Source organism: Saccopteryx leptura, chromosome 6 (assembly GCF_036850995.1).
Source record: "Saccopteryx leptura isolate mSacLep1 chromosome 6, mSacLep1_pri_phased_curated, whole genome shotgun sequence".
In the NCBI taxonomy this organism is placed as follows: domain Eukaryota; kingdom Metazoa; phylum Chordata; class Mammalia; order Chiroptera; family Emballonuridae; genus Saccopteryx; species Saccopteryx leptura.
Window position 1 is genome coordinate 127,868,488 of NC_089508.1, and position 23,451 is coordinate 127,891,938.

The window sequence follows — 23,451 nt, forward strand, 5'->3', positions numbered from 1 at the left end:
GACCCCTGTTCTTGCCTCCCCAGGGTCAGTCAGCTGAACCAGGACCCAGCCTCCCTAGGGCTGCCCATCACCCTACTCTCCTTCCCTATCCCATCTGTGATGAACTTTGACGTTCCTCAGGTCAGCCAGAACGGGTGCCCTCAGGTATGGCTCCTTCCCTCCTTCACTTCTCCACTGGTCAGTCCTCCAATAACTCATATGCTCCGTCAGTCAGTCAGTCAGCTGTTCACTTGACTGCTGAGTTTTTAGAAGGGAGGGTTGGTGCAGGGCACTTGGAAACTGGAGCACGGGTGTGGATGTGGGGATACATGTCAGGGGTGCCCAGGAGGTTGGTGTGTCTGAGTGTGTGGGGGAGGGAATGCATAGCGTGGCTGGGTCCAGGTGAACAGCCAGCTTCATCTTACGCCATAGTTGGCACTTCAGTGGGAGCTTGCCCCACATGATTGTCCCAGGATTTCTAGGGGTCTTAAAGAAGACAGGGGTGCTTGGGAAGTCCTTCCTGTTGTCTGCCCACCAATGTTCATGCCTGGCACAGTAAATATAGAACAAGGCACCCTTCAGAGCCCCAACCTTCACTTAAAGACAAAGACATTTGAAGAAGGCTCAGACACGAACAAGAGTGATGGTGGTAGGGAAGGGTGGAACAAAGAGGAACCCTGGGGACAGAGGCTTTAAATCCAAACCAGTCCTTGGCCTGATTTCCCCAGAGTCATCTCACACATGGCCCTGCATTTGCCCAGAAAATTATAACCCAATCAACAGAGTGTCTCAAGGGGCAGAAGGCACAGGCTGCTTTAATGAGTGAGCCCCTCCCCACCCGAGCCCTTCTCTGGCTGTCTTTGCTGTCTAGTCTGGGAAGGGGAGGTATCCCTCACTACAGAGACTTGCCTCACTGCCTCTTGCAAGTATGGGACTCCAGGCCAGAGGTCCAGCAATAGCAGAACACCTGTTGAAGGTCACCCGATGGCAGTTGGGCCGGTTTAAGAGCTCACCAGCAGCCGGCACAAAGATGCCAAGGTGCCAGCAGCAAGAGGTACAAGGTGGGGAAAGGGGGCAGTGAGCTTCTGCGGTTACAGCAGGAAGAGGAGAACAGTAGGCAGACCCTCACCTGGAAGGGACACCAGTCAGTAGCCCTGGGCTCAGAGCTCACACAGACCCCTGCCCTGTCCCCTTGCTGAGCTTCAGTCCCTTCTTCTCTATAATTGGTGGTGGTGGTGGTGGGGGGGACGACTAGGTAATTCTAAGACCTGCCTCTCTGACATCTTAGGGAGGTATGATTCCCTACCAGCTGCCCTTCATGCCAAAGCACTATGGGCAGCTGGACCCCAGCTCTGTGACTTACTGTGTAACCTCTGGCAAGTGGCTCAAGTTCTCCAGACCTACTGATTCTTTCCTTTGTGGACTGTTAGGGGAACTTAACAGTCTCCTGTGCTAACCTGTGCAAAGCACCCAAGCCCAGAATGAAAGCTAAATGGGTCCCTCCTCTGGTGCCAAATGCCCCTTTGAGGCCAGCCCAGCCATCGCCCTTGTCATATTTGGCTATAAGTAACAGGAACCCCAACTCACATGAGCTTAAATTCTAAAGAGACCGTCACACACCACAAGAGTCCCCCATATAGGATGCTACCAGAATTGGCTGACGGGCTGGCTCAGGGACTCCGGATCTTTCCAATACCCCTGAATTCCCATCTTCAGCTGGCAAACAACTCACAGGGGCAAAATGTCCTCAGTGTCCCATCTAGACATGACCAAGAGGAAGAGGGTCTGATGCCAAGGCACAGAGGAAGAGGGTCTTTATAAAGAACTTGAGCCTGATCTGTGGTGGCGCAGTGGATAAAGCGTCGACCTGGAAATGCTGAGGTCGCTGGTTCGAAACCCTGGGCTTGCCTGGTCAAGGCACATATGGGAGTTGATGCTTCCAGCTCCTCCCCCACTTCTCTCTCTCTGTCTCTCCTCTCTCTCTTTCTCTCTGTCTCTCCCTCTCCTCTCTAAAAAAGAAAAAAAAATGAATAAAAAAAATTTTTTTAATTAAAAAAAAAAAAAAGAACTTGAAACTCCCCCAGCAGCCCCAGACAGACAGCCCCTCTCATCTCATTGGCTGGAATTAGGTCACATGCATTTTCTCTCAGCCAATCACTGAGGAAGGGGTATGGCATCACATTGTGGGTTGCTAATGTAGGCAGGTATGGAGAAGGGGGCCACCTGGCCCAAAGTTTGGTTATGTTGGCTAGGAGGAAGGCGGGGGACAGCTGAGAAGTAGGTGGCCTCAGTGTCTACTCACCCCTCTCAGAGCCTGGTAATGATGGTGAAATCTGAGCTCCGATGAGTCTTTCGTACCCAGCACAAGTAGGACTTTCAAATTCCTCCTACCTTGCTCCCAGCACCTTTGAGAGGGGACATTGCCCAACATGGGATGCAGGCTCTGGCTGTACCTTCCCCATAAGCCATGCGGCACCCGGGAGGTATATCTCGCACAGGGAAGCCCCCAGCCAACATTTGCTGAGTTCAGTGAAATTGAACTTTCACCCTCACAGCAAAATACCTATTGTCTTCTTCAACCCTCACCACAGCCTGTAGAGGCATGGAGCATAAGACATTAAACAGTGATACATCTAAGTTCCAGAGAGGGGAAGGGACTTGCCAAAGGTTACACTGTAAAGTTGAGACAGACCCCGGCTCTAAGCCAGAGCATCCTGGCCCCCTCGAGGCCCTATCCAGTGTCAGCTGTCAGCAGCCGTTCTTCCCAGGATGGCCGCCCCATGCCAGAGCAGGCAGCAGTGGGTGTGGGTGTGGGTGTGGGTGTAGGTATGAAGGGTCCCGGGAAATAGAAGGAGGGACCATGGCCTCTGTGTCCAGGGAAGACAGGTCGGGCTCAGTGGCTGGGGTCAACAGCTTTGCTGAAGATCACAGATGAAAATTAATCACATTCCTTAATGCCATAACCCATGGCTGTTCCTGTTAGCATCTATGGAAACTCGCTTCCCCTTCACTATCCCCCCATGCACATGCCACCAACACCTTCACCAGGGTCTTGGCATCAGACTCTGAAGGTGGTCTAATGTGGCATCCTTTCTGGCTTCCTTGTATCCCTCCTCCACTCTCTGCCCACTATGCACACAAAGAAGGCTGACCCTCCCTCCTCAATTCCAGATCTGAAGGAATCTTTATTCAGGGACTCGTCCTAGGAAACAATTCAGGGAAGGAGCTGTCCACATGAGGCAGACAGACACCATTTCTTGCTTTGTAGACTTCATTTAGACACACAAATAGACCACAGAGAGACAGCCGACATCCATTAACTACCCCTCTCCCAGGGTAAAAGCAAGGGGGATTGAGTCACATGTCCTCGAGTGCCCCAGTGCCTGGTAGATGATCCAGGCTATGTGGATGCCACCCTGGTTCCCAGGAGAGTGGGGTAGCATTGACGTGAGCATGGTTTGAAGGTCTATCCTAAAAACAGCTTCTCTGGCCTGGCCCAATGGCCAAGTGGCTGTCCCAGGCTGCCACCATAGCCTGCTTTCTAGAAAACTGCCACCACCCCAGTCACTGTCCCTGTATTCAGGCCCCCGAAGTGACTACAACCCATCTCTCGAGGGGCAGGGACGGGACAGGCACAGCTGAGCCTCAAGCACATTAGTGTGACAGGCATCAGGGTCCTGCCACCACAGGGGGAGTGGACCCACACTGATTTTTTGCAATCCTGTATCAATAGCTCCTGGAGCCAGTGGTGCATTTGTGCTGACCTTTCGTGTGATGACTGATTCCCATAGGGGAATGGGAGGCAGGAGCGGCTGCCCCTGCTGCTGACAGATTCTGGTGTGGGGCAGAGGCAAGACAGCCACTTGGAGAATCTGTGCTGATGACCACCAGCCCCTCCTTGTGTTGGGATGTGCAACACTGCCTGGGGGCTGATACCCCCAGGTCTCATTCCCTACTTCCTACCTTCCGGCTTTTATAGAAGCTAGGCCTCCTACACCAACCTGGAGTCCCTCCTTGTTCCGGGCAGGACCCATCAGGTGTCCTCCGCCCAAACCATGGTTGGTGCCACCTTTGCATTTTTGCTTGGGCTGTTTTCCCACCAAGAAGACCTTCCTCTCACCCTTAACCTGCCAGCCTTCCTTCAGAGCCTCCCACTGGTCCCTCTTTCTCCAGGATGGCTTTTCCAACCACCCTCACAGTCTCCTAGAGCCCTTCCTTATTTGAGAGCTGTCATTAGTGCCATCAGGTTTCATTTTTGAGATAGTACTCACATGGTGCACCAGCTGCTGGCTGCATTGACCCCCTGAAAGTCTGATGGAGAACCATGTGGCCTCTGCAAGGGGCTGGGGAACCCGTGTGGGACAGACAGGGACTGAGGACAAGGGTAGAGGTCATGTCTAATTTGGCATCTATGATACCACCAGCCATGGGTGTGAACATTGGTGCAACCCTCTAGGAGAACAGTCTACCCACACAAATTCAGTGCCTAAAATATTTTAACTCAGATGTTCATATTGAGTACTAAAGAACTCATTTGGGAGCCAGAGATATGTATCAATGCAGTGTTATTATGGGAGGAAATGGGAAGGGAGAAGCCAAGGCACCTGAACTTGACGGAATACCTAGCTGCTAAAGTTACTCCCAACAGTAGTTGTTTAGGTTTTCGTGGTAAATGAAAGTGGGATGTGAGAATAATAATAATTATATATATATATATATATATATATAGGAAAATAGGCTTAGGGAAAAAAAAACTAGAAAAAAGTACACTGTCTTATGAACAGTTGTTTTTAGTATAAAAATTAGGACGTTTTTTTTATTTTCATCTTTCTACTTTTCTGTATTTTCCCAAATTTATTAAGTATGTATGGCTTTTATCATTAAGACAAACGTTTGTGGCATATAGAGACATGCACATAACCCAGTATCTATCTGGACATCTCTTGTTTTTGGAGAAGCTATGGCCCCACCGTCTGCTCCCACCTTCTCCTTTCAGCTATCCAAGGCTGGGGAACCCCTGGAGCTGCCCCTGTGGAATCAGTCCTTCCTCTTCCAAGGCCGAGATGGAGCCACCAACTTCTCTGACGACACTGCCCTGGTGCTGGAGTACTACTCCTCAACCCCAAGTAAGTGCCCCAATGCCACTCTAGAGCAGGTACCCATCAGGTCATATGCATGGAAGGATTTTCAGGCCATTTTGCCTCTGCCTCTGGCATCTTGTGGGGACAGGTCCCAGGAGGACCTTCTAGTGCTCACAGACAGACCCGAGAGTGCCAGGCGGCTGCCTTCCTTGTCCAGATGGCAACTCTGGGGTGTGGGCCCTATTCCCATACTGATTCCCTGTGTTTCTACTATACGACCAATCTTCCCTGTGCACCTGCCAGTGAGTTGGGTGGAGGAAGAGCCCTTGGGGCTCTCATCCTGGGAGGTGGGGAGGAGACAGATCCAGAGAACAGCTGGCCCACGGTCTTCAGTTCACACTGTAAGGCTGAAGCCCCCAAAGACCAGGGACAAGGGAGACTGATACAAACCCCCAAAGACAGGAATAGGGTTAGAGCTGGCTTTAAGCTCAGGACGCCCTGAAGAGCCGAGAAAGAGGATATCTGTGCTGGCCCAGGCCAGGGGGTGGGAAACAGTGGGTGCTGAGGGATGGGAGAGTGAAGTGTTGTTTAACAAGGTGGGGCCCAGGTGGGGCCTTGGATGTTTGCTGGGGTTCGAGAAGCCTGGGCTAGAGATTTTGGTGGGAGCTCCAGCAGATCTTTCTCCTCCCACCCCACCCCACAGTGAAAAGTGGTGAGTCATGGACCCTCGGCAAGCCCCTGGGCATCTCTGTGTTGCCACTAAAGAGCCATTTGTACCGCAAGATGCTGGCCGGGAAAAGCCTAAAGGGGTTCCGAATAGAGAGGCTCCCCATCACCGTGAGTTCCCATGCTGGGCAGTCCCCCAGTCCTCCCCTGCCCACCCCACACCCTTCTGTACCTTGCCTCACCAAAACAGGTGAGCTTTCAGCTGGGGCCCTCCCTGCCATGGAGGGAGTTTCCCCAAACACTAGAAGGCAGTCTTACCCTTCGACTTGTAATAAAATTACCCCAGAGTGACTTGGGGAGAAGCACTGGGAGGCCCCATGGGATAGCAGCAAGAGTTCAGACCTATCACCAACCAGACCTGAGTTCAAATCCTGCCTTGCCTGAGTCCTCACTGCAGAAGTTGGGGCAAGTTCCTCAGCCTCTCTGAACTTAGAGCACCCATCTCTAAAATGGGAATGTGCCTGTCTACAATCCCTGTTTAACAAGAATTAAGAGTCAGACTGGGTTCAAACTTCCAGTTCCACCACTTACCAGCTTACATGAGCATGGGACAATTACTGAAAGTCTCAGTGCCTCAGTTTTCTTGTCTGTGAAATGAGTTCATAGCAATAGTACATTCTCATAGTTTTGTTGTGAGATTTTTGGGGAGGAGGTGGAGGGGAATACTGTAAAGCACTGAGAACAGAATAAATTCTTGGTAAGAATTAATTCATTATTATCATTGTTGTCTACTTCTGTGCCACCTCCTTCATTAAAATATTTCAGACATATGGTCATAATAGACCTCCACAACTGGGAGCTTCCCCATTCTACCAGGAGGCAAGTCTGAAGGTGCCCTCAGATCCCCAGTGGCATTGGGAAGGGTGTGCAGTGATGGCGAGGGTGGGTGAGGGCGGAGGCGGCTCCTGCCTCTGTCTCCTTCATCCCTGCATTGTGTGCTCTGGGCACAGCCCTCAGCAGGCACCTTCCTGAGCCATCCTGCATGGTGGGCAAAGCAGAGGCAAGAGCGGCCCTGGACATCTTGTCTGATTACCCCCTTCTCCTCCCCAGGACACCAAGCTGAAAACCGTAATTGGTGAGGCCCCCACAGTGGATCTCTCCATTCAACTACTTTCCTCTGAGGTAAGGCTGAGGGTCCGGAGAAGGTCAGGGACCGGGAGCCATGTGCTGCCTCCTGTGGCCCTTCAGTGGGTCCCAGCCTCCTTCACAGTTGCTGGCCATGCTCAGGGTAGGGGTCAAGGCCTTCAGGAAGGAAGGAACAGCCACTTTGGATGCAAATGTCTGAAGGTGATTTGAAGCTGCGGAAAACCAGAGAGGAAGCTGAGATTAGAAAGGAGAGAGCTGTAGCAGAGGGCCATCCAGACCTGGGAGTCAACCTCTAACCTGGTCTAAGCTACACCTGGCTCCTGGAATCAAGTTTCACAAGGTGAACTAGAATGTCAGCTTTTGTTGCTGCTGCATAACAAAAGACCCCACATTTAGCAGCATAAGACAACACCCATTTATGAGCTCAACCTTCTGTAGCAGGCAGTCCTATACAGCATGGCTGAATCAAGTGTTGGCAGGATGTGTTCCTTTCTGGAGGCTCTGGGAAGACTCGACTGCAGGGCTCGCTCAGGTTGTAAGCAGAACCCGGTTCCTGGTGGCTGTAGGACTGAGGTCCCTGTTTATCAACTCAGCTCCTGAAGGCTCCCACATTCCTCCTCATGGTGGCCTCCTCCATCTTCAAGCCAATAGCATGTTCATTCCCCCTTGCATTTCAGAATGCTGGCTTCCTCTTCCGTCAGCAGGCAGAGAAAACACTTCACTTTCAAAGGGGCTTATGTGATTCAGTCAGGTCCACTCTGATAACATACACTGTGCCACAGAATACAAGCACAAGAGTAATCTGCTCAGCATACTCACAGGCTCTGGGGTCAGGGTGTGGACACTTGGGGGCCTATTGTTGGGATGCTGCCACCTATATCTGGTACAGTCTACATGGAACAATGCCAGAGGCCTTGCCTGGTGGCTGAGGGCTCTTCCTCTGTCCGGTGAAACCTGGGCTCTGAGTTCAAATTGGACTCCAGTCACTTGGCCGCAGTGCACCTGCCGGGATTTTTTCCACTCACCTCTGCGGTGCTGAGACAGGCATGAAGTTGGAGTGTAGGCAGTTGAAGACCACAATCCCAGGAAACGATGACCCAGACACCAGCTCACTACTGCCAGCTGCCCATGCCAGGGAACATAGCCACCAGTCCTGGGGTAGACTCGGACTTGTGACCTTACCCGTGGAGAGCACAGGGAAATCCATGGTGTAGGGTAAGAGGTGTGTATCTGGGAGTGGAGTGTGCCAGCCTGCTGGTGTCTCCCATGAGGCCTCTGGTGAGTGCCTACAGCCTCTCATAAGTCCTCCCTGCGGTGCAATTTTTTGCATTGCATCCTAGAGCCTCCTCTAATTCTTGGTGATAAAATTTGTTAGATGACCACCTGACACTGCTCCACCACCAAACCAGGTGCTGGACTGAGAAAGTACCAAGATGAAAGGAAAGCAAGAGGCCTCCCAAAAACGGAGAAAGAGAGTCCTTGGAAGAAAATGTCACAGATTTACCCACATGGGAGCTCAACGCTCCACACCCTTTTCTCAGGGTCTAGAGTCCGCCAGGGGCCACTACCAGCCCCTTCCTCACTGCCCCCTGCGTCCTGCCCTTTCACTGGGGCACATGGGTTCTGAGGATCCAAAGGGCTGTCAGGTGATCAGGACAATGGGGGACCCAGGGAGGCAACAGGCAGGTGGGCAGTACTCTTCCCCAGTTGCCCAGGGGCTGGGCACAAAGGTCTGGGTGATGAATTATTCACCGGAGCTGTGCTAAGTGCAGAATTAATCCCCATCCTTTCAGCTGGAGACCTCACTAAATTATCCCTTCCAGTCATGCGGGAAAATGCAGTGAATTTATCCAGCAGCTGAGTGTTTTGATCTGCTGGGCCCTCGTGATATGAGCTTCCCCTTCCCCCAACTCCCCCCTGGAGGCTGGCAGAAATCTTTCAGTAGTGGATTTCTGAGAAGAAAGGGAAAGAAAGGGGACCCAGATTGGGTGTGTACCAGGAGAATAGTACTAGGGAAAATCCGGATTCTGCAGCCAAGAATTCATTCACCCACAGAGCTCCACACACGAATGTTCACACAATGGTGCTGGAGCGCCCACACAGGGACAGTCACACGTGCACAAACATGCACATGTGTGCGCACACAGAGGCACCTTTGCAACTGTGCACACATTTAATGCACCTGTATGCTCCCACACAGATGTGCAAACCGACGCACAAACCTACACTGGCACACAGAAGCTGAATCTCTTTGTGCCTACGCTATTTCTTGGTGAACCACTCAGAGAATGGGCTAAAAACAGACTCACTTTGATTCTAGAATCTAAAAGTCCAGTATGGGGGTCTGAGGATGAAGTGCTGATGTGGGTGCATTTGGCCGAAGGCTTTTGCGGCCTCTGCTCCAGTCTGTTCATTCTTTTACTCTGCATCTATTTGAGGAGACTAGGATTCTAGGCAGCTCCTGTGTATTGGACTGCGGATTGCAGATTGTAGTGAGGAGAGCGAGGGACCAGCAGAGGAAATGCTTCTGACATGAATCCACCTTCATCAGACTCCAACATGGCTCTCAGCTAGTGGCTGAGTCCTTTCACCACCCTTCTACCCACAGGGTGGAGGGAGGGTGCTGAGAATTGATAAGCAGGTTAGATGGCATCGCAGCTAAGTCTAAAAGCCAGTCCTCAGCTCTATCCCTCACCATCCCCTTCCCTGTCATGCCACCATTGTCCTCCCAGCAAAGGCAAAGGCAAACACTTACTGAGCACCTGCTGGGGAGAAGGTACCCTCCTGATTTTGCAGATCTTGCATTGAAGATGAGAAAAAGGCCCCAACTTCCTAAAACTTGCATTCCCAGAGAGCAGGGAGAGTAGACCAGACAATGAGAGAATCAGTTCATGAGCAGATGTCAGTTTCTGGTCAGAGGTCTGCTGAAACCAAACCAGCCACAGACAGGGAGTGCTTGAACAGGCTCTGGCTGCAACAGAGAGACCAGCTTCCTTCTATATTACTGTTTTCTGCCTAAGGTGTTGTCTGCCAGGTCCTAGGCTGAGGAACCTGACCTTCATCTCTGCATCTGGCCTGTGGGGCCAGAACCATCAAATCTTCCATCATTTAAATCAAACACTGTTCAAAGCTCCAGGATCCATGCCAGAAGCCTGGCAGTCCTTAGAATACTCTGACACTCCAGCTGCAGGGGGTGCTCGTGAGAATAGACTCCTCGGGGCTCTCATCCATGTGGCTAACAACTCTATCTTAGGGGCTCCTTGCTCACGGTCAGATGTGCTTTGGAGAAGAAATGCCTCAGGAAGAATAAATATGCATGCCCTGTTTGGATCCCTCCTGCTTGAGAACACAGCCTCTTTTCCCATCAGCCTACACAGGACAGCACTGACCATCCTGGTTCATTGACATTTTGGTGAACACAGTCTCCCTACACCCATTGTTTCCACATTACCCATTCTCAGAGCTCTAGGAACAAGAGCACCATGGACTTCCCACATAGGCAGAAACCGTAGAGGTATCTCAAGAGCCCACCCTAAGCAGGAATCTCCTTGGCGACACCTGCTGTGGTGAGTCAGCCCAACCTCTCCTCTTGCTCTGCCATGACCAGGAGCTTACTACCTCTGGAAGCAACCCACCCCATGGCTTAGTGACTATAACTGATAGAAATACTCACCCACCCACCTCCCAGGGCCCTCCCTCTGCCCCAGGCTCCTGGCTCTGCCCTCTGGGGCTGGAATGCAACCCCAACAAGCCTCTTGCTCTGGTTCTACGGACACCAGCACATGGTCAGCCATCCAGCGTGTTGGTGAGCAGACCAGCCAGCAAAGCCAGCAGGTTCAGTGAATAGCAAAAATTGTGGTCTCCTGGTTTGGGATATGGTACTTGAAGCTGGTTCTGTTGATGATGGGTTAAGCTTCCCTCCCCCCCACAGTGGGGCTTCTCTATGGGACCTGCTGCTTTGAGTGATCTCCTTTAGGCTAGAGCTGTTTTTATAGAAAGCTCATCCTTCTTGCACATTCTGTGGGGGTTGGCCTTGGAGGTCCATTGAGCTCTAAGAGTCCCTGAGCCTATGGCTACTCCACATATACATATGTGAATAAACCTTTGGTCTCCTTCACTCCATCTCTGATGTTGGCCTCTTCTCTTTGAAGACAGTGGTCTGGTCCTGGGAGTCTATACTTCTCCAGGCTGAGCAGCCTCCTCTCTCAATAAACTGGCTTCAAAACCCTGCAGCATCCCGGACGCCCTCCAACTTGTGCACATCCTCTTTGAAGTGAGGTCCATGACAACCAGGCTTCCCAAGCCTAGCCATGTCGACTGGAGCCTGGCACATACCAGAAGGCACTCACTGTGTCAGCCTGGACCTCCCATGAGGAGGTCAAGTCCATGCTGTCACCTGGGTATTCAGCAGCACGACCCCTCCGAAAGCTGGGATTTGGGATCCAGCATCTCACCCAGGCAGGACTCCAAGGCAACAGGCAGAATAAGGTCTCTTGGATGGGTGGCCGCACCCTCAGCCCATAGCCCTGAGAGATGCTGGCAGGACTTGAAACCCTCTTTTGGATTTTGGCCCATGGAGGGGGCATGTGAGGAGAGGAGGAGGTGGGATCTGCTGCCACCCCCTGGAGAAGGGGTGGCTCCCACTTTCCAGCTGGCCCTTCCTATTCCCCCTCACAGAAAAGGGCTGATGGGTCTTTGATACCATGTGGCCCTGGTGTTTTCACTCGAACCAGCAGTTACACAACTCACTCCAGAGACCTGCCCAGAGTGGGGACAAGTGGCTATTTAGCAGATATGGAGGGGAGAGCAGGACAACAGCTGCCAGATTTGATTAATTTTTATACTAGCTCTGATGGACGCATGACAGCCATAGGCTGGTTCTCCGAGAAGCCCCAGCACCGCCTGCCTTCGTTTCCCCACAAGCACAGCTGCCTGGAAGGCCCGGTGTCCAGGATGGCACAGAAGCCTCCTCAGTTGGTTCTGTCTGAAGGTCCTATCCCCATCCTGAGTCTCCAACTCTGAAAGCACCATTCTAAGGACAATGATAGATCTGGGGAAAGAGACCCCACACACACAAACTGACAACGTCCCTGACAACGTCCCTGCCAGTCTTCCTTCCCTCTCAGACCCAACCATCCCTGTGCTCTCACTCTCCCAAGCTTCGGGGCAGAAAATGGGAACAGACTTATCCCTACCCTAGCTCACAAGTACCCTGCTCATATTCTAGATTCAAGTCAACCCAAAGGCAGCTGGGCTAGGTGGGAAAGAGGCAAAAGCCCGTGCTTCTCCAGGGCTGCCCTTGCCCTTGGCTCCCAGGTGTTCAGTATTGGGGCATTGTTGCACCATAAGAGGTTCCTGCCTGCTTTTCACTACGTATGAGCCTTTCCCAGTAGTGCTCCATGCTTTGGGAACAAATATTGCTCCCTGGCCCACAGTCTCTTGGTTATTATACAATTGCTCACTCCATGCTCTTCTCTAAAACACAAGGGTCTACAGACTCTACTTGCTCACTTCTTGGGACAGGGAGCTCATTACTTACCAGGAAGCCCTTTCCAGCCTCTGTCAGCCCCCTGTGAAAACCTCTTCCTTCTGTCTCTCTCCAGTCCCCCCACCCCACCCCAGCTTTTTCTTCTTGGGGCCAGCTCCAGAGAAGCCAGCTCTCCTGCCTCCATCAACTCTGCTGCTGTCCACAAACTTGTTAAATCACCTCCAGCCTGACCAGATCTCTCTCCCCTGGCTGATCTCTGTCACACTTGATTTCTCTTCCCATCCTCCTGGTGGTCTCCTCCTGACAAGACTGCTCTTAAAGTATTCCCCAAAAACCACAAGGCTAAGTCAACATTGGAGGGTAGGATAATACTATTACCTCTTTTTGCCAAACATATTCCCCCCTTTGGTGCAGCCAAAGTCTATGATTCTGCTTTATTTTTTTACTAACCAAGGCTGCAGGGGTCCATGTAAAACCTATGGGTCCAGTCCAGGCATGTGAGCCATTGTCAGGTGGCAATATCTTCACCTTGAACTCTGCCACTCTTTTTTGAATTTAGGCAGGGACTCTCTTCCCTGGGATAGTCTACTTTCTTTCTCTCAGCCATTGTCCAGGCCTGAGAGCATTCTGGATCCTGACTTCATCATGTGTCATATTTACAGTCCCACTTCCATTGCCTCCCCCAACTTTCAGGTCATCTGTGCATGCAGTCAGAACACTTTCAGCACTGTGATATACACTAGAAAGTGAGCATCCTGAGACCTGGGTTTGAGTCCTGAATCTTTCCAGTTGATCTTAGCTCCCCTGAGCTTCACTTTCCTCCTCTAAAGAAGGGGCCTGTGACTCCTACCAACCAGGCACATAGTGAAAATCGAGTGAAGGAACCTGTGTGAGTGGCCAGCACACTGTCTTAAAGATGGACATTAGGGTATGGGAGTGCTTAGTATTTTTCACCTGAGATGCTGACAAATGTGGGGACCTCACCACAGATGAGGACAGGGCTCCTGAGGGAGGGGAACAGTGGAGCCCGCTAACCCATCACTTGGTGCCCACCCCTCATAACAACCTCTCCACCATATTCACATCCATGTGGACATCAGGGGGCCTTGTCAACTATTGAAGAGAAATGTCACCAGCACCACATTGGCCTCACAGCAGTTTTTCATGGAATGAAGAACTGGAAAGGAGACAGACAACCATCTCTTCAGAGACCAGACTTGTGAAGTCCGCACTGTACGTTGCCATGAACGGGGGGGGGGGGGGGGGGGGGGGGAGGCTGTGAAGGAGATGAAGGATGTAAAGACCTGCCTCCTGGCCTTGAGAGCTTTCTGAACCCTGAGCTCCAGACCAGGGTGAGCAGGGCTGGACCCAGAATCATTCTACAAGCTTACCCCAAATGCCTCACCAACCGCAAGACCCTGTGCTGCTTCGGGAATGTGAGCCTGTGACTCCCAGCCCACAGATGGAGTCAGGATGCAAATGTGGCTAAGGAAACAGGCCTGCTGCTCTCCCATAAACCCAGTGCATACTTCGTGGATTGAAGAAGTTGGGAGGGGAGGAATAGAGGGCAAAAGCTTCCAGACCAAACTTCTCAGAAAGTAAGAGATGTGCTTGGGTTTCTCCCCATGTCAAAGTCAGACTAACATAGCCTAGACCTCCCTTCAGCCAAACTAGATGCACCCCTGGTCCAGCCAAGGGCATTCAAGCATGAATTTACTAACCATTTATTAGATCCCTAACCTGTGCTAAGTGATAAAACACTCCCATAGATCCTCACCACCCATCTTGCTAAGGGTTCTAGTTAAGGTAGGTGCATTGAGCATCCAAAAGTCAGGGAAGAGTCCTAGAGAAGCATGCCTCAAAGAGCAACTTGGAAATTGGCAAAGCAAGATGCTTCAGGTAGAGGGAACCACTAGTATAAAGCCACAGAGGTATGACAGTGCCTGGAGTGCACGGGACGTAGGGAGGCTGTCATGGGCAGTGATGCTGAAAGTTAGATGAGGCCAGGACAGTGGAGGACCTGGATACTGAAATACAGGGTTTAAACTTTGGCACACAATAATGGGAAGTGCTAAGGAAGGTCTTTGAGCAGTTGTAGGATATGATCTGACCAATATGTTGGAAAAGTCTCTCTAGATATAAACAAGGGGGAACCCAAGGAGGAAGATTACATGCAGAAAGACCAGGTTTCAAGCTTACAAGTGTGAGCCTATCCACAGCCTATTCACTGAGCCATAGACAGGGCTTTATTTAATATTAAAATCCCTGCTATAATTTTTTTTTAATTCTTATCACTGGTTCCCTTTCCCTGAACCCAACATTTTGCTTTTAGAGTTAACCCTCTGACATTGTTTTCTGGAGCATAAATCATGGCCCCTGTGAGGATTAGCACTTGGGCCTCTCTTGACCGGCAGAGAGACTTGGGGACTCAAATCCCACCACAAATGCAACACCAGACAGAGTACCATAAATGAGGCTTGCGATATGCAGGTGAGGCAGCAAGCCCATCTTGGAGGGGCCCGTGGTCAGAGGAGCCTTGCCTTCCCCTGGAGAGATAAGAACCTACAACTTCAGCCACAGGAAATGACAAAGCAGTGACTGATGGGGGAGGGAGAGGAGCTGCCGCACAAGGCTCATTATGGTGCTTGCCAGCAGGCGAGACACCCTTATCAGGGAGAAAATTGCATCAGGCCCCCTGAATTACTAACGATTGGAAGCAGATTTCTTGGGACGCACTTTGTTAGATACCTAATGAGCAGGGAAGCACAGAAAAGATACAGGCGAGGAAAGCCTAAAGCTGGCAGGGTGGGGGACAAATGTCTTTGTTAAACAGAATTTGTCAGTTTCCGCTCCGGGCTCCCTGGGGATGGTTCAGGACCAGCTAATTGAATTAAGAGCAATGCACTCCAGCAGGGAGTCTCAGGGCAGGGTGAGGGAGGCAAGCAGTCCAGTAAGAGGGCGCTTTCAGCACCAAGGACAGCAGCTGCAACCTAGTTTGTAATTGCCAGGGCGAGCTGGAAATGTATTTTGCATGGTCAGGGATCTGGGGGGATGGAGTAGGTAGGAGAGAAGCAGGAAGTGTACGTGGAGGAGGGGGAACAGGTGACTCAAAATGCCTTGAGCTTGTGATGCTATTGGCCTGGGTTGTCTCAACAGACCCTCCTGGCAGGCGAGAGCGAGTGCTAAGAGGCATAAGGAAGGGGTGTCTTCTCTCCCCGCCATGGTGCTCATGAGGTGTGGGGCAGCTGCAGAGGCAGTGCAGGGGTGGTGGGGCTGGGCTCCGAGTCTGAGCCTGTGCATGACTGTGCATTGCTTTGAGCTTTCAAAGTAGATCTCCAATTACCACCTTAATGAAGCAGGGCATGCTGCACCACTGAGCCACAGAGCTAGAAGCCACTTGTCAGCCTCAAGCTGCCTCAGCAGGCAAGGTAGGGCCTGCCAAGACAAGGACAAGCCAGCAGCCTCCTACTCCCATTCCCCTCTGCGGTTAAGGGGGAGAGCCAGGCAAGCCTGGGCCTGAAGAGGGAGGAGTTAACCCTCAAGGCTTCCTCTCCCTGTCCTATTTTAGCATTGCCTCTTCCCCCATCCTCCTCTCTGACCCACCACTTCCAGAAGTCTGACTCCTCCCTGTGGGTCTTAAACAAGCTCTTTTCCCATGAGGAGCAAGGGAGGGGAGGGCACAATCTTCTCCCCAAAACAGGGCAGGTTGAAGCTGAGGAGTTTAGAGGGATAAAGTTGGCTCCAGAGAAAGGGCACAACTAGGGAGAATGTAGGCACTCTGTGAGGCACTTGTGGGTCTTCCTTGTGTCCATTAACTCCTTGTTAGGAGTTAGACTCCACTATGTGGAGGTCTAAAGACTTTTCTACAAAATTCACCCATCCACCTTGCCCACAACTCCCAGGCCACAGTAGCTCCTGGCAAAGTTGATTGGAAATGGAGGCAAAATACCAGCAGGGGTGCAGGTTGGTGGGGTGGGGAGGTGCTTGCACAAAACAGCTGTGGAAGCAGGTATGGGGCAGGGCCAGCCATGGCGAGGGCAGAGCACTGTAGACCCACTAAGTCTGGCAGGGGTTACGGAAGAGCAGCTGGTGGGGGGGGAGGGGTCAGAAGGGAGTGGGATGGGTAGAATAGACTAGAGTCCACCAGTAGTCTACTTATACTTCCCTCCCTGGAACACCCCCTCACCAGAAACTAATGAGGTGAAGGCACTAGACTGGACTGGACTGGACTGGGGTCAGTCTCATTTTTATTTTACCTTTGTGATGAAATTCAATGAATTATACACAGTAAATTTCTGAGTCTACATAAAAGTACCTGGTGAATGCCAGCTCCAGTCAAGAGTCCAACAAATGCCAGCTCTGAGTTACTGAGTTAACCCAGCTGGTGCAGGGACCTCACAGGGTAGCTGTCAGGGAGATAGGCTGTGGGGAAGGAGCCTTCCCCAGCACTGTATCCCTGCTCTCAGAACTGATGGCACATCTCTGGGGACCTCTCCCTTGATTTCATTACTTCTACTTCCTCTTCTAACTGGATTAGATGGCAGTCTATGAAATCCAGGGCATTAAAATTGGCTTGCTGCCTGGAAATGAGGAGAAATGTCATTATGGTTCCTGAATCAGCATCTCACCCCAGCCCCGGGGGCCACCTGCTCAATGAGGAGTTAGTGTTTGCCCTGGGTTGTTACTCTTCCCTTCATTCTCTCTTGTAGCCATCCACCCATACACTCATCCACCCATCCACCCATCCACCCATCCACCCATCCACTCATCCACTCATCCATCCATCCATACATACATACATACATACATCCACTCATCCATCCATCCATCCATCCATCCATCCATCCATCCATCCATCTACTCATCTATCCATACATACATACACACACTCATCCATCCATCCATCCATCCATCCATCCATCCATCCATCCATCCATCCAATATGCATTCTCTTCTCCTCTGCCATCAGTCTGGTGTTCAGCTGTCCTGAACAGGGGAGAGACATGGTACTTTTTCCTGTGTAAACCAGACAGCCAAAAATCTCCAAACCATCTGTCTCAATGCTACACAGGGGCACCAGGCATGTTCAGTGAGGAGCCTCTGGGTGAATTTCACCCTCCCTGAACTATAGCTCCTGAGAGGAGCAGGTGAGAAAGAGCCAGACCTAACACCCAGGGACAAAACAGGCTCAGAAGTCAGATTTGAGGTGCAGAAGGTGCCATAGGCAGTCCCAGGGTCACCCAAGCTTCATTGTTCCCATTCCAGGAATCTTCTTTATACAGCTGCTTTCTCTCTGAAGTTCTTTATCTTGTGCCCATTTGACTGGGGGTGGGGAGAATAAGGCCAGACTGGACTGGATACTTCTGTATTTGTGTGACTACCCCTCACTCTATGGATACATGCCTGAAAAGGTTTCAAGATAATGGATTTCTGCACACCAAATTTTTTAAAGGGCTTAAAAGAATCGTTAAAGGATCCCAGTGATAAATGGAAGGATCCTTGTCCAAATCTATCTGATTCATAGGTGTGGGCTTTCATGTAGAGTATCCACTTCTTGTGTGTGCTCAGGATCAGACTTTCAAGCACCTCTACCCCTGAAAAAAATCTGTCCCCAGTTGGCACTATGCCCATTCTTCCATTTAATTCTGGAACAACACTCCAGACAGTGGCATGTTGTCTTCTGTATGGCCAAGACAAGACTCCATCAGCTGATGTAGGGTAGAAGTGGGTCACCTTTGAGGTCCCTACAAACTTGATACTGTATAGTATTTTTTGAATAATGAACACTTCTTAGGGCTAACTGTGGATTTTCAACAGAGCTTTAAAGTAACCTCTCCCTGGCCCTGGCTGGTTTGCTCAGTGGCTAGAGTGTCGGCCTGGCATATGGATGTCCCTGCTTTAATTCTTGATCAGAAGAAGTCACCATCTGCTTCTCTCCTCCCCTTCTCTCCCTTTTCCTCTCCCACAGCTATTGACTCAGTTGGTTTGAGTGTTGGCTTCAGGCACTGAGGATAGTTTGGCTGGTCCAAGCATGTCGGCCTCAGGTGCTAAAAATAGCTCAATTGATTCGATCATCAGCCTAAGACAGGGTTTATCAGGTGGACCCCAGTTGGGGCAAATGCAGGAGTCTGTCTTTCTATCTCCCTTCCTCTCAGTTAAAAACAAAATTAAAAAATAAAGTATCCTCTCCCCAAAGAGAACCTAAGACACATCTCTGGATCCAAGGAACATAAATTTTTTTTTGCTTTTGTTTTTGTTTGGTGACAGAGACAGAGAGAGAGGGACAGATAGAGACAGACAGGAATGGAGAGAGATGAGAAGCATCAATTCTTCGTTGCATTTCCTTAGTTGTTCATTGATTGCTTTTCTCATATGTGTTTTGACTGAGGTCACCTGTGGGCTCTGCTACAGCAGAGCAAGTGAACCCTTGCTCAAGCCAGCAACCTTGGGCTCAAGCCAGTGACCTTTGGGTTCAAGCCAGCGACCTCTGGGCTCAAGCCAGCAACAATGGGGTTGTATCTATGAGTCCGCACTTAAACCAGCGACCTCGAGATGTCAAACCTGGATCCTCTGCATCCCAGTTCAATGTTCTACCCACTACACCACCACCTGGTCAGGCAGGAACTTAAAGTTTTGTTTGAAAAACAAAAGTGGCAGAGAAGCCTGGAGTTAGAGACCAGTGTGAACAGAAAGAGCCAGTGGCTGGGCTGGAGGAACCCAGACAAGCTTTGAGCAAGTGTGGGTGGAGGCCATTAGGCTCACTGGAGGGTTTGGTATTTGAGTGGGTTCAAATTCTAGATAAGAAGAGGTGAGAGAGAAATTCATGCCAGGAAGGATGAAGAGACTAGGAAACAGGACATGGAAAAAGAAGGAGGACCACCACAGAGAGAGAGAAGGAGAAAGAGGAGAAATGTGCTGTTTAATGGGTAATAAGAGGAAAGGATGACCGAGAAGATGAAACAGAGAATATGTCTGCACAACAAAGGGTGTCACAAGAGTGTGGAAGTTTTAAAAAGCTATTGCTATGGCATTGAGTATGGAAGTCATCGATGGCCTAGTTTATTCCTTCAAAAATATTTATTGAGCACCTACCATGAGGCAGGCACAAGGGATAACAAGAAACAAGGTCCCGAATTACGTATAACTTACATGCTAGCATGGGGATTGGAGGAGGGAGGCAGACAGTCAAAAACTAAACACATTTTTTGAAAGTTTAATTTTCTGGAAGAGTCAGACCAATGAACACAATAAAATGAAGTAATGTGAAGAGAGAGTATATTGGAGGAGGGGTGACTTTAGATATGAAGGGCCTCCATCTGAAAGAGCAGGGCCTCTCTGAGGTCACCTGTGGGCCAAGACTTGAATGAGTAGAAAGCAACAGACATTTAAGGACCCATGAGGCTCTCCAGATGAGAGAATAGCAGGTGCCAAGACCTTGAGGCAGGAAAGAGCTCGGGCTTGTTAGAGAAACATCGAGGACAATGTGGTGAGGGCCCAGTGAGCAAGAGGGCAGGAGGCAGGCAGGGACCAGACATGCTGGCTTCCTGAGCCATGAGGAGAGGTTTGGAGTGCGGAAGGTGCACTTAGGGTGGTGAAGCACAGAGAAATTTTCTCCATGCCTTCTCTTCCTAGAGGCCAGAAAACTTCTTAACACCAGACAACATCAGGGCTCTGCCCATCTTGGACCCTCAGATCTTAGATGAGAAGCTGGGTTTCATCCATGAGTCCTGGTCCAAGGACACAGAGAGCTCCACGATGAGCACCAGCATGTCCCCCTGTCAGGAAGCAGAGGAGGAGCCTCCGAGGCCTCATACCTCCCATGAAATGGTGAGTGCTCCCCTCAGGGCAGGGAGGGCTGGAGAAGTGATGGGGCAATATGAAAGAGACTTGACTGCCCCTGAGAGCCTGGTCACTCCTCCGGTGACAAGTAGATCTCCCCTTGGACACACCATAAGTGAGGAGCGCTGGATCTATGCTTGCGGAAAGTATGGAGCCTTCATTTTACAAAAAAATGTCTTTATCTTTTAAATCGAATGCCCGTAATGACTTCTTTCAAAACAAACCTTGCAACACTTGTCTGGGCTGGTTCTGTTTCCCCAGGTAGCCATCAGCTCAGAACTCCCTCAGGAGCGTGTCCCCTGGGTGGGTGGAAAGTCCCCCTGAGAGATTAGTTTTAGCTTCTAAAAGACGAAATGGAGCCTTGAAGGAAAAAGAGCACCTTCTTCAGCCTCAGTCTGTGTCCCTGTGTACCGTGGGAGCTGGCGTGGCTTCTTGTTGCCTGTTGGTCTAATGCCAGGGAAGGGTTGGTGAAGGTCACCAAGGCAGTGTCTCACTTTGGTGAGGGGTCGTCACTGGGTCCTAGCCCCTTGCTGCAGAGAGCTAACATGTGCAGGCCACCAAAAAGACAGTCTCATCAAAGTTCCTAATGGAGGTGCCACCCCAATGAGCATAGGTGAGTTCAAGTGTGGCTCCCTCCCTCCTTCCACAGCGGGTCCCCCAGGGAGTGCTGCTCCCACAGGTCCAGACAAAAGGCCCAAACCAAGGCCATTGGCCAATGAGGAAACCCTGGGCCTTCTCTTCTCAGGGTTTGCCCGTCTTCACCAGCAGCCTTCGCATCTTCCCCTGATACTTCTGCACCTTCTTTCTGGGACATGTCCCAGTGAGTGAATAGAAAGGGTTGCTGTCTGCTGGGTGTGCCCAGGTTGCTCCCGCATGAAGTACCCCTGCCCACCCCAAAGCAGGGCCCTTCCCAGCAGGTGCCAGAGCTCTAACAGGGCACCTGCCACACTCCTCCTTCTCACCTATGCCCCTCGGGAAAGCAGCTCTCCAACCTGACCTTCCAGCTTAGGCATCTGTTGAGTGGGAAATAGAGATTCAGACCTTGCCTTTGGAGACGTGGTGCAGCATGAATGAACCAGCTCTCTTAAGGGTTAAACCATAAGAGATGGGGTGAGATGGCATCTTGAGAAGTCAAGGTTAGCACAAGGAGAAACAGTCTTTAAGCAAGAGGTTGAGAAACATTGTGAATGACAGGGAAGGAGGGGAAAGAGTGACCCAAGGGACACCCATCCAGGCTTCTGCGAGACTCTGAGAGTGAGCTTGGGGCTCAGGGATGCCCCCTCCCCACAAACAGTCAAAGATGCTGTAAATGGTCTAGATGGAGAACTAACTCAAGAACGCCCTCTCTGAACATCACCTTAGCACACCCGTCAGTGAGCAGGTCCCCTAAGCTCCCCTCCCCGCTCTGGCAAGGCCACAAGCATTGGCTACTCTCCCTGGCTTGCTGTTGGGTTGAGTTCACTCGGCCACCAACATTCAGTCTTTGAACTAAGAGTCCCAGGGCCCAGCCCAGGCCAGGGACAACACAAATGCAGGAAAATGTTTATTGGACCATGTGACAGACAGGAAGTACATCAGAGAGAACCATAGAGAGCATGTAATCTGAGATCCTAATTTTACAAAAATGGCAGTAGGGATGAGGTGGGGTGACCCTGCCAAAAGTTCCTGACCCCGTGTTGCCTTGCATATGGTCAAATGAATACCAGGTGGCTACAGAGGTCCAGATGTCCAGCCCTGCCCCCTTCAGCCACCTGACACCACTGGGTGCCTCAGATGCTCACATAATACTCAGGGCCTGGGCCTGCTTCTCTCCCTTGCCCACCCCAGCCTGGCCCAGGCCCTGATCCTGTTCCCTCCTGTTTCTGACTCTTGGCTCCATTTTTATTTATCCTTCCACCTCCCCTTCAGTCTTCCAACTCATAATTCCTCTCTTCTCCCCCACCCACCACCTCTCTTTCCTATCTCCTCTCTCTCTCTCTCTCTCGCTCTTTCTCTCTCTCTCTCTCTCTCTCTCTCTCTCTCTTTCTCTCTCAGTGTTTCCCTTTGCCCTTGTTGGGTTCTGAAAGCCCCGGCCCCAGCCCCAGCCTTAACTAGCAAGAGCCTGGATGGACCAGGGCAGGACCCAGATATTCAAACGGCAAGCAGAGTGGTCACAAGCAGCAAACTCAGGTGGGTAGCAATGGTGTACGGGCCCATCACAAGCAACCATGCAGCTGTGAGTCATTACTCCATGGCAACAAAACAAAATTACATACTAGTGATAAATCATGCAACCAAGAGACCAGTGACAAGCAAGACAAGGCAATCAGGGAGTGGCGGGGTGCAGTTCCCTAGCAATAGAGCCAGACGCCCAGCACAATTGCACAGCCCCATGTTATAGGATGGCCCAGCTGCAGCACATAGCCGGGAGCGAAGTACATGGCATGTAAGCTGTAGACTAGTTACAGGGCCATAGATAATACCTGGCTAGCACTCAAATCCATCAGGGGGCAATGGCACGATCTAGGATATGAGACTCCTAACATGAGGTCAGGTAGTAGTCACCAGCAGCAGAGCCTCAGGGTATGGCTGTGGCCCCAGCGGCATGGCAGTGTACTGAGCAAAAGTTTAAACCATCGCCCTGGCTCTCAGCCACTCTAATGGGGCAATGTGCCTCTTGACGTCACCTGAATCAGGTGAGTTGTCTGTCTGGTTGTGTAGCACATTCCCCAGAGCTCAGTAAATAATTCCATCTCTGACTCCCATCAGAGCCTCCTGGGCTGATAGAAAACTGAACATCTTGTGAAGAAAGAAGCACCTTGGGAATGGAGAAGGGAGTGGAGGAGACACTGGTCTGCCCATCCCTGCAGCCCCACCCCCAGCGTGCCCTTGGGTCTTCTCCTTCCAGGGTTCAATCCAGGCAATTCTTCCCTTCTGGGCTCCTTCAGGCTTCCTTCATCCGGACACTTGGTTTTGACACAGACTTTTTAAGTCCCATTTTGTCAATGTGGTCCAAAGCTCCCATCCTGAGTGAGCCTCTGGGGTCAGGGTCCACGGGTGTGATCTTGAGTCAAGGATAGGGTCTGGGCAGAGCTAAAGGAAGCCTTTATCTCCCTTCTGAGAAGGAAGTTTTGTTGTTGTTGTTGTTGTTTTAATTTGTATTTATTTATTTGAGACAGAGCAAGAAAGGTAGAGAGAGAGAAACATTGATTTGTTGTTCCACTTTTTTGTGCATTAATTGGTTGATTCTTGTATGTCTTAACCGAGGATCAA

General features: G+C 50.9%; 1 protein-coding gene across 1 annotated transcript in view; it reads left to right on the top strand.

Moving 5' to 3' along the window:
- Positions 1-23,451, top strand: part of CCDC33 (coiled-coil domain containing 33) — a 145,437-nt gene that overhangs the window by 77,439 nt on the left and 44,547 nt on the right. The window contains 5 exon segments of the mRNA XM_066343673.1: positions 24-144; positions 4,976-5,105; positions 5,764-5,897; positions 6,837-6,908; positions 19,993-20,187. Coding sequence (XP_066199770.1) covers positions 24-144; positions 4,976-5,105; positions 5,764-5,897; positions 6,837-6,908; positions 19,993-20,187 — 652 coding nt within the window.